The sequence below is a fragment of the Procambarus clarkii genome, chromosome 43 (assembly GCF_040958095.1).
Source record: "Procambarus clarkii isolate CNS0578487 chromosome 43, FALCON_Pclarkii_2.0, whole genome shotgun sequence".
Lineage (NCBI taxonomy): Eukaryota > Metazoa > Arthropoda > Malacostraca > Decapoda > Cambaridae > Procambarus > Procambarus clarkii.
This window is the reverse complement of record NC_091192.1, coordinates 32,942,789-32,954,163: the sequence shown is the minus strand read 5'-3', so window position 1 is coordinate 32,954,163 and position 11,375 is coordinate 32,942,789. Positions and strand designations below refer to the sequence as shown.

Below are 11,375 nucleotides of genomic sequence, written 5' to 3'. Positions count from 1 at the left end.
GACAGCCTAGGGACCCACTTAATATAGCTAGGGGACCCACCTAAGACAGCCAGGGGACCCACCTAAGACAGCCTAGGGACCCACTTAATATAGCCAGGGGACCCACCTAAGACAGCCAGGGGATCCACTATATATTGCCAGGGGACCTACCTAAGACAGCCAGGGTCCCACCTAATATAGCCAGGGGGACCCACCTAAGACAGCCAGGGGACCCACCTAATATAGCCAGGGGATCCACCTAAGACAGCCAGGGGACCCATCTAATATAGCCAGGGGACCCACCTAAGACAGCCAGGGACTCACCTAATACAACCAAGGGACCCACCTAAGACAGCCAGGGGACCCACCTAATATAGCCAGGGGACCCACCTAAGACAGCCAGGGACTCACCTAATACAACCAAGGGACCCACCTAAGACAGCCAGGGGACCCACCTAATATAGCCAGGGGACCCACCTAAGACAGCCAGGGACTCACCTAATACAACCAAGGGACCCACCTAAGACAGCCAGGGGACCCACCTAATATAGCCAGGGGACCCACCTAAGACAGCAAGGGACTCACCTAATACAACCAAGGGACCCACCTAAGACAGCCAGGGGACCCACCTAATATAGCCAGGGGACCCACCTAAGACAGCAAGGGACTCACCTAATACAACCAAGGGACCCAACTAAGACAGCCAGGGGACCCACCTAATATAGCCAAGGAACTCACCTAATATAGCAAAAGGACTCACCTTTCTCCTGAGGTAGAGGAGAAGGGAAGACGAGAGCGGAGGAGAGAGCCAGCGTCGCCAGCATCACCATCCCGGAGTACCTCACCCGCTCCAGCATCCTCCCTCCTCGTAGTCTCCTGCTGTGGTAGCTTGCTTCTGATTTTCTTCCTGCGGGAGTTAGTTTCTGCGTGTGGTAGTCTGCCTTCTGTACTAACGCTTTAAAGGCAGCGACACTCGTCGTCAACACCTCCTGTGTACCCCTGGACGTCGAGGGCAGCAACACTCGTCGTCAACACCTCCTGTGTACCCCTGGACGTCGAGGGCAGCAACACTCGTCGTCAACACCTCCTGTGTACCCCTGGACGTCGAGGGCAGCAGCACTCGTCGTCAACACCTCCTGTGTACCCCTGGACGTCGAGGGCAGCAACACTCGTCGTCAACACCTCCTGTGTACCCCCTGGACGTCGAGGGCAGCAACACTCGTCGTCAACACCTCCTGTGTACCCCCTGGACGTAGCGGGCAGCAACACTCACCACAACTAGACAACAACTAGTGAGCAACGACTCACTTGGGACTTTGATCTTGATCCCTCAACCAACGTGACCATCAATAAGAGTTTAATATTATGATTACTGGTGGAGAGGTTGTGGTGGTGCTGAGAGTGGTGGTGGTGCTGATAATAGTGGTAGAGGTGGTGTTGATAGTGGTGGTGTTGATAGAGGTGGTGTTGATAGTGGTGGTGTTGATAGAGGTGGTGTTGATAGTGGTGGTGTTGATAGTGGTGGTGTTGATAGTGGTGGTGGTGATAGTGGTGGTGGTGTTTATAGTGGTGATAGTGGTGGTGGTGTTGATAATGGTGATAAAAGTGGTGTTGATAGTGGTAGTGGTGATAATGATGGTGGTAGATGTGGTGGTGATATTGGTGGTGGTTGTGTTGATAGTGGTGGTGGTGGTGATGTTGATAGTTGAGATAGAGGTGGTGATGATACTGATGGTGGCGGAGGTAGTGGTGGGTGGGTGTTGATAGTGACTGTGGTGGTTGTGATGATATGGGTGATGTTGATACTGGTGGTGGTGGTGTTGACAGTGGGGATAGTGGTGGTAGTACTGATAGTGGTGGCAATAGTGGGGGTGGTAATAAAGGTAGAGGTAGTATTGACTGAGGTGGTGGTGATGGTGATAGTGGTAGATTGTGTTGATGGAGGCGAGGTGGTGGTGGTGGTGTTGATAATGGTGGTAGAGGTGGTGTTGATAGTGGTGGTGGTAGTGGGAGCGTGGCAGGCACGTATACACGTTCTGAGAGTGTAGTGTCTCCAGTGTTTACAGTAGCCGGAGTTGGCGTGTAACACCATAAATGGTTTAATTTAATATTTCACAGACAACGAGAGTCAGTCACACAGGATTTTGGTGGCACCAGGCAGTCGGCCTTAGCAATTTAAAAGTAAAACCTTTTCAAGTGTTAAGTGTTCACACGTTGAGTAGAGGTTAGTTTGCATCAGGTGACCTAGCTCTCTGCTAAGCTGAGAGACGGGTGGCTGAGAGAGGCAAGTTGTGCATTAAGCATAGACACAGAGTTCTCCCATATTAACAGGAATTTGATGAAAGAACGTGAGTAACCCCTCACTAACTCTAGTTGCCCTTGGGAGGTGATGATCTTTGGGGGGTTTAAATACCCCAAAATTACCACCTCTTTTAAGGGTCTGAGTTTGGTGCAGTGGGTTACAGGCGTACCAGTTATACCAGTTGCTGTCAGGCTTCTGTGCTGGCTAGGGTTCGAAACTCCTGGTGGGAAAGTGTTCTAAATTTATTTATATATATATATATATATATATATATATATATATATATATATATATATATATATATATATATATATATATATATATATATGCTTTCTGGGTTCGAGTCCCACTGGTGGGTGTTGTCCAAAGATTGTTTATCTTCACTTGTGGTTTATGCAAGTATAGGCTTATAAGCTGGACACGAGTTCTCTCACATTGACAGTGGCTTGACGAAAATTGCAGACTGACCCCTCACTCATCTGGTGCCTTCGGGAGGTAGAGATGTTTGAGATATATATATCTCGAACTATCTACTTCTTTTGTAAGGTCTGATGGCGTAGTGGGTTAAAGCATACTAGTTATGCCAGCTACTGGAAGGTAGTTGTGCTTTCTGGGTTCGAGTCCCACTGGTGGGTGTTGTCCAAAGATTGTTTATCTTCACTTGTGGTTTATGCAAGTATAGGCTTATAAGCTGGACACGAGTTCTCTCACATTGACAGTGGCTTGACGAAAATTGCAGACTGACCCCTCACTCATCTGGTGCCTTCGGGAGGTAGAGATGTTTGAGATATATATATCTCGAACTATCTACTTCTTTTGTAAGGTCTGATGGCGTAGTGGGTTAAAGCATACTAGTTATGCCAGCTACTGGAAGGTAGTTGTGCTTTCTGGGTTCGAGTCCCACTGGTGGGTGTTGTCCAAAGATTGTTTATCTTCACTTGTGGTTTATGCAAGTATAGGCTTATAAGCTGGACACGAGTTCTCTCACATTGACAGTGGCTTGACGAAAATTGCAGACTGACCCCTCACTCATCTGGTGCCTTCGGGAGGTAGAGATGTTTGAGATATATATATCTCGAACTATCTACTTCTTTTGTAAGGTCTGATGGCGTAGTGGGTTAAAGCATACTAGTTATGCCAGCTACTGGAAGGTAGTTGTGCTTTCTGGGTTCGAGTCCCACTGGTGGGTGTTGTCCAAAGATTGTTTATCTTCACTTGTGGTTTATGCAAGTATAGGCTTATAAGCTGGACACGAGTTCTCTCACATTGACAGTGGCTTGACGAAAATTGCAGACTGACCCCTCACTCATCTGGTGCCTTCGGGAGGTAGAGATGTTTGAGATATATATATCTCGAACTATCTACTTCTTTTGTAAGGTCTGATGGCGTAGTGGGTTAAAGCATACTAGTTATGCCAGCTACTGGAAGGTAGTTGTGCTTTCTGGGTTCGAGTCCCACTGGTGGGTGTTGTCCAAAGATTGTTTATCTTCACTTGTGGTTTATGCAAGTATAGGCTTATAAGCTGGACACGAGTTCTCTCACATTGACAGTGGCTTGACGAAAATTGCAGACTGACCCCTCACTCATCTGGTGCCTTCGGGAGGTAGAGATGTTTGAGATATATATATCTCGAACTATCTACTTCTTTTGTAAGGTCTGATGGCGTAGTGGGTTAAAGCATACTAGTTATGCCAGCTACTGGAAGGTAGTTGTGCTTTCTGGGTTCGAGTCCCACTGGTGGGTGTTGTCCAAAGATTGTTTATCTTCACTTGTGGTTTATGCAAGTATAGGCTTATAAGCTGGACACGAGTTCTCTCACATTGACAGTGGCTTGACGAAAATTGCAGACTGACCCCTCACTCATCTGGTGCCTTCGGGAGGTAGAGATGTTTGAGATATATATATCTCGAACTATCTACTTCTTTTGTAAGGTCTGATGGCGTAGTGGGTTAAAGCATACTAGTTATGCCAGCTACTGGAAGGTAGTTGTGCTTTCTGGGTTCGAGTCCCACTGGTGGGTGTTGTCCAAAGATTGTTTATCTTCACTTGTGGTTTATGCAAGTATAGGCTTATAAGCTGGACACGAGTTCTCTCACATTGACAGTGGCTTGACGAAAATTGCAGACTGACCCCTCACTCATCTGGTGCCTTCGGGAGGTAGAGATGTTTGAGATATATATATCTCGAACTATCTACTTCTTTTGTAAGGTCTGATGGCGTAGTGGGTTAAAGCATACTAGTTATGCCAGCTACTGGAAGGTAGTTGTGCTTTCTGGGTTCGAGTCCCACTGGTGGGTGTTGTCCAAAGATTGTTTATCTTCACTTGTGGTTTATGCAAGTATAGGCTTATAAGCTGGACACGAGTTCTCTCACATTGACAGTGGCTTGACGAAAATTGCAGACTGACCCCTCACTCATCTGGTGCCTTCGGGAGGTAGAGATGTTTGAGATATATATATCTCGAACTATCTACTTCTTTTGTAAGGTCTGATGGCGTAGTGGGTTAAAGCATACTAGTTATGCCAGCTACTGGAAGGTAGTTGTGCTTTCTGGGTTCGAGTCCCACTGGTGGGTGTTGTCCAAAGATTGTTTATCTTCACTTGTGGTTTATGCAAGTATAGGCTTATAAGCTGGACACGAGTTCTCTCACATTGACAGTGGCTTGACGAAAATTGCAGACTGACCCCTCACTCATCTGGTGCCTTCGGGAGGTAGAGATGTTTGAGATATATATATCTCGAACTATCTACTTCTTTTGTAAGGTCTGATGGCGTAGTGGGTTAAAGCATACTAGTTATGCCAGCTACTGGAAGGTAGTTGTGCTTTCTGGGTTCGAGTCCCACTGGTGGGTGTTGTCCAAAGATTGTTTATCTTCACTTGTGGTTTATGCAAGTATAGGCTTATAAGCTGGACACGAGTTCTCTCACATTGACAGTGGCTTGACGAAAATTGCAGACTGACCCCTCACTCATCTGGTGCCTTCGGGAGGTAGAGATGTTTGAGATATATATATCTCGAACTATCTACTTCTTTTGTAAGGTCTGATGGCGTAGTGGGTTAAAGCATACTAGTTATGCCAGCTACTGGAAGGTAGTTGTGCTTTCTGGGTTCGAGTCCCACTGGTGGGTGTTGTCCAAAGATTGTTTATCTTCACTTGTGGTTTATGCAAGTATAGGCTTATAAGCTGGACACGAGTTCTCTCACATTGACAGTGGCTTGACGAAAATTGCAGACTGACCCCTCACTCATCTGGTGCCTTCGGGAGGTAGAGATGTTTGAGATATATATATCTCGAACTATCTACTTCTTTTGTAAGGTCTGATGGCGTAGTGGGTTAAAGCATACTAGTTATGCCAGCTACTGGAAGGTAGTTGTGCTTTCTGGGTTCGAGTCCCACTGGTGGGTGTTGTCCAAAGATTGTTTATCTTCACTTGTGGTTTATGCAAGTATAGGCTTATAAGCTGGACACGAGTTCTCTCACATTGACAGTGGCTTGACGAAAATTGCAGACTGACCCCTCACTCATCTGGTGCCTTCGGGAGGTAGAGATGTTTGAGATATATATATCTCGAACTATCTACTTCTTTTGTAAGGTCTGATGGCGTAGTGGGTTAAAGCATACTAGTTATGCCAGCTACTGGAAGGTAGTTGTGCTTTCTGGGTTCGAGTCCCACTGGTGGGTGTTGTCCAAAGATTGTTTATCTTCACTTGTGGTTTATGCAAGTATAGGCTTATAAGCTGGACACGAGTTCTCTCACATTGACAGTGGCTTGACGAAAATTGCAGACTGACCCCTCACTCATCTGGTGCCTTCGGGAGGTAGAGATGTTTGAGATATATATATCTCGAACTATCTACTTCTTTTGTAAGGTCTGATGGCGTAGTGGGTTAAAGCATACTAGTTATGCCAGCTACTGGAAGGTAGTTGTGCTTTCTGGGTTCGAGTCCCACTGGTGGGTGTTGTCCAAAGATTGTTTATCTTCACTTGTGGTTTATGCAAGTATAGGCTTATAAGCTGGACACGAGTTCTCTCACATTGACAGTGGCTTGACGAAAATTGCAGACTGACCCCTCACTCATCTGGTGCCTTCGGGAGGTAGAGATGTTTGAGATATATATATCTCGAACTATCTACTTCTTTTGTAAGGTCTGATGGCGTAGTGGGTTAAAGCATACTAGTTATGCCAGCTACTGGAAGGTAGTTGTGCTTTCTGGGTTCGAGTCCCACTGGTGGGTGTTGTTCAAAGATTGTTTATCTTCACTTGTGGTTTATGCAAGTATAGGCTTATAAGCTGGACACGAGTTCTCTCACATTGACAGTGGCTTGACGAAAATTGCAGACTGACCCCTCACTCATCTGGTGCCTTCGGGAGGTAGAGATGTTTGAGATATATATATCTCGAACTATCTACTTCTTTTGTAAGGTCTGATGGCGTAGTGGGTTAAAGCATACTAGTTATGCCAGCTACTGGAAGGTAGTTGTGCTTTCTGGGTTCGAGTCCCACTGGTGGGTGTTGTCCAAAGATTGTTTATCTTCACTTGTGGTTTATGCAAGTATAGGCTTATAAGCTGGACACGAGTTCTCTCACATTGACAGTGGCTTGACGAAAATTGCAGACTGACCCCTCACTCATCTGGTGCCTTCGGGAGGTAGAGATGTTTGAGATATATATATCTCGAACTATCTACTTCTTTTGTAAGGTCTGATGGCGTAGTGGGTTAAAGCATACTAGTTATGCCAGCTACTGGAAGGTAGTTGTGCTTTCTGGGTTCGAGTCCCACTGGTGGGTGTTGTCCAAAGATTGTTTATCTTCACTTGTGGTTTATGCAAGTATAGGCTTATAAGCTGGACACGAGTTCTCTCACATTGACAGTGGCTTGACGAAAATTGCAGACTGACCCCTCACTCATCTGGTGCCTTCGGGAGGTAGAGATGTTTGAGATATATATATCTCGAACTATCTACTTCTTTTGTAAGGTCTGATGGCGTAGTGGGTTAAAGCATACTAGTTATGCCAGCTACTGGAAGGTAGTTGTGCTTTCTGGGTTCGAGTCCCACTGGTGGGTGTTGTCCAAAGATTGTTTATCTTCACTTGTGGTTTATGCAAGTATAGGCTTATATATATATATATATATATATATATATATATATATATATATATATATATATATATATATATATATATATTATTAAATATGACCGAAAAAGTAAGATTAATAATTCTAACACGAATTTTCTCAATCTTTCGTACATTACGCTTCACTGTTGGAGGTAAATCAAAAATCACTTCTCCAAAATTCATTTTTATTTCTAGTCTGACGCGACACGGGCGCGTTTCGTAAAACTTATTACATTTTCAAAGACTTCACAAATACACAACTGATTAGAACTTGCGTTTCTCTGATTTTATATCTACATTTGAGTGAGGTGGGAAGGGTGATGTGGCATTAACACAAGACAGAACAATAGGGGATATTAATAGGGTATTAAAAGTATCAACACAAGACAGAACAGAAACAATGGGTATTGAATAGAAGTGTTTGTAGAAAGCCTATTGGTCCATATTTCTTGATGCTTCTATATTGGAGCGGAGTCTTGAGGTGGGTAGAATATAGTTGTGCAATAATTGGCTGTTGATTGCTGGTGTTGACTTGATGTGTAGTGCCTCGCAAACGTCAAGCCGCCTGCTATCGCTGTATCTATCGATGATTTCTGTGTTGTTTACTAGGATTTCTCTGGCGATGGTTTGGTTATGGGAAGAGATTATATGTTCCTTAATGGAGCCCTGTTGCTTATGCATCGTTAAACGCCTAGAAAGAGATGTTGTTGTCTTGCCTATATACTGGGTTTTTTGGAGCTTACAGTCCCCAAGTGGGCATTTGAAGGCATAGACGACGTTAGTCTCTTTTAAAGCGTTCTGTTTTGTGTCTGGAGAGTTTCTCATGAGTAGGCTGGCCGTTTTTCTGGTTTCATGAGAAACTCTCCAGACACAAAACAGAACGCTTTAAAAGAGACTAACGTCGTCTATGCCTTCAAATGCCCACTTGGGGACTGTAAGCTCCAAAAAACCCAGTATATAGGCAAGACAACAACATCTCTTTCTAGGCGTTTAACGATGCATAAGCAACAGGGCTCCATTAAGGAACATATAATCTCTTCCCATAACCAAACCATCGCCAGAGAATTCCTAGTAAACAACACAGAAATCATCGATAGATACAGCGATAGCAGGCGGCTTGACGTTTGCGAGGCACTACACATCAAGAAGTCAACACCAGCAATCAACAGCCAATTATTGCACAACTATATTCTACCCACCTCAAGACTCCGCTCCAATATAGAAGCATCAAGAAATATGGACCAATAGGCTTTCTACAAACACTTCTATTCAATACCCATTGTTTCTGTTCTGTCTTGTGTTGATACTTTTAATACCCTATTAATATCCCCTATTGTTCTGTCTTGTGTTAATGCCACATCACCCTTCCCACCTCACTCAAATGTAGATATAAAATCAGAGAAACGCAAGTTCTAATCAGTTGTGTATTTGTGAAGTCTTTGAAAATGTAATAAGTTTTACGAAACGCGCCCGTGTCGCGTCAGACTAGAAATAAAAATGAATTTTGGAGAAGTGATTTTTGATTTACCTCCAACAGTGAAGCGTAATGTACGAAAGATTGAGAAAATTCGTGTTAGAATTATTAATCTTACTTTTTCGGTCATATTTAATAATATATGTCTACAGGAAAGACTGCTACCAAAATATACTAATATATATATATATATATATATATATATATATATATATATATATATATATATATATATATATATATATATATATATATGCGAACAAGCCTGAATGGACAAGCTAATGAACCTCATTATGTCCGGTCGTGATGGTCAAGTGGATTAAGGCATCTTGTACATACCAGTTGCGTTGCTCCTGGGAGTATGGGTTCGAGTCACTTCTGGGGTGTGAGTTTTCAGTTGCATATTGTCCTGGAGACCATTCAGGCTTGTTCGCATTTGTGTTCCTCACGTGTGCCCCAAAGAATGAGGTGATTTGGTAAAATGCTATGCCCAAGATTACTATCCGAGTGCCGGCGGTGGGGTGGTTCAAATAGCTTAGGCTATCACCTCATTATGTCCGGTCGTGATGGTCAAGTGGATTAAGGCGTCTTGTACATACCAGTTGCGTTGCTCCTGGGAGTATGGGTTCGAATCACTTCTGGGGTGTGAGTTTTCAGTTGCATATTGTCCTGGGGACCATTCAGGCTTGTTCGCATTTGTGTTCCTCACGTGTGCCCCAAAGAATGAGGTGATTTGGTAAAATGCTATGCCCAAGATTACTATCCGAGTGCCGGCGGTGGGGTGGTTCAAATAGCTTAGGCTATCACCTCATTATGTCCGGTCGTGATGGTCAAGTGGATTAAGGCGTCTTGTACATACCAGTTGCGTTGCTCCTGGGAGTATGGGTTCGAATCACTTCTGGGGTGTGAGTTTTCAGTTGCATATTGTCCTGGGGACCATTCAGGCTTGTTCGCATTTGTGTTCCTCACGTGTGCCCCAAAGAATGAGGTGATTTGGTAAAATGCTATGCCCAAGATTACTATCCGAGTGCCGGCGGTGGGGTGGTTCAAATAGCTTAGGCTATCACCTCATTATGTCCGGTCGTGATGGTCAAGTGGATTAAGGCGTCTTGTACATACCAGTTGCGTTGCTCCTGGGAGTATGGGTTCGAATCACTTCTGGGGTGTGAGTTTTCAGTTGCATATTGTCCTGGGGACCATTCAGGCTTGTTCGCATTTGTGTTCCTCATGTGTGCCCCAAAGAATGAGGTGATTTGGTAAAATGCTATGCCCAAGATTACTATCCGAGTGCCGGCGGTGGGGTGGTTCAAATAGCTTAGGCTATCACCTCATTATGTCCGGTCGTGATGGTCAAGTGGATTAAGGCGTCTTGTACATACCAGTTGCGTTGCTCCTGGGAGTATGGGTTCGAGTCACTTCTGGGGTGTGAGTTTTCAGTTGCATATTGTCCTGGGGACCATTCAGGCTTGTTCGCATTTGTTCCTCACGTGTGCCCCAAAGAATGAGGTGATTTGGTAAAATGCTATGCCCAAGATTACTATCCGAGTGCCGGCGGTGGGGTGGTTCAAATAGCTTAGGCTATCACCTCATTATGTCCGGTCGTGATGGTCAAGTGGATTAAGGCGTCTTGTACATACCAGTTGCGTTGCTCCTGGGAGTATGGGTTCGAGTCACTTCTGGGGTGTGAGTTTTCAGTTATATATATATATATATATATATATATATATATATATATATATATATATATATATATATATATATATATATATATATATATATATATATATATAGATAGATAGATAGATAGATAGATATATAGTGAGAAGCCTCGCTACACCAAAGAGGTTCCAGCACCCCCAGGCCGGGTGGGGGACTCTATGTGTCAGACGTCGTCCCCCCCCCCCCCCATCCTCCTCTGTACCACAATATTCTCAGCGACCTTGGTGAGTGAACTTGTAAAGTTGACGAATATTGTGTTTTAAAATTAAGTGGTGTGTGATTTTTAGGGGCAGTCAGCCGTAGTTGTTCTCAATTTCTTGTTTGGTGACTCTAATTCTAAATTAATGTTGACATTCGAACATCAAGTGAAATGGTTGAATTATGATTCCCATGATAGTAAATATAAAATTGATTAACTTACTTTTAAATTGTCTTTAATTCTGAGCCGTATATGTTGGATAGTAAAAGCTAGAGTGGAGAGCACTTTCAATTGTAGATGATGACGTAAAATTCTTGACTATACGATTACATGCTTACAGTTGATACGTGATAACATCAGAAAATATTGTTGTGCAGAAAAGTTTAATTCCTTGTCTTATAATTAACTATTGAATGGATAGTGGCAGCACTTTCTATTCTTCTACTTTCCTACTTACTAACACCTTCCTCCTTTTTCTACCTCTTCCCGTCAGCACTTTCCATCCCCTCTAATTTTTTCTCGTCCTAAAACTTTTCACTTCCCCCAGACCACTCTTCCTCTATCCTCTCTTCCACCTCTCTA

The 11,375-nt window shown here is 43.9% G+C and overlaps 1 protein-coding gene across 1 annotated transcript in view; it reads right to left on the bottom strand.

Moving 5' to 3' along the window:
• LOC123755937 (alkaline phosphatase) overlaps positions 1 to 1,285 on the bottom strand; it is a 49,160-nt gene extending 47,875 nt beyond the window's left edge. The window contains exon 1 of the mRNA XM_045738906.2: positions 740 to 1,285. Within this exon, the coding sequence (XP_045594862.2) occupies positions 740 to 836 (97 nt within the window). The 5' untranslated portion in view covers positions 837 to 1,285. The remainder of the gene's footprint in view (positions 1 to 739) is intronic.
• Between the last annotated feature and the right edge of the window lie 10,090 nt (positions 1,286 to 11,375).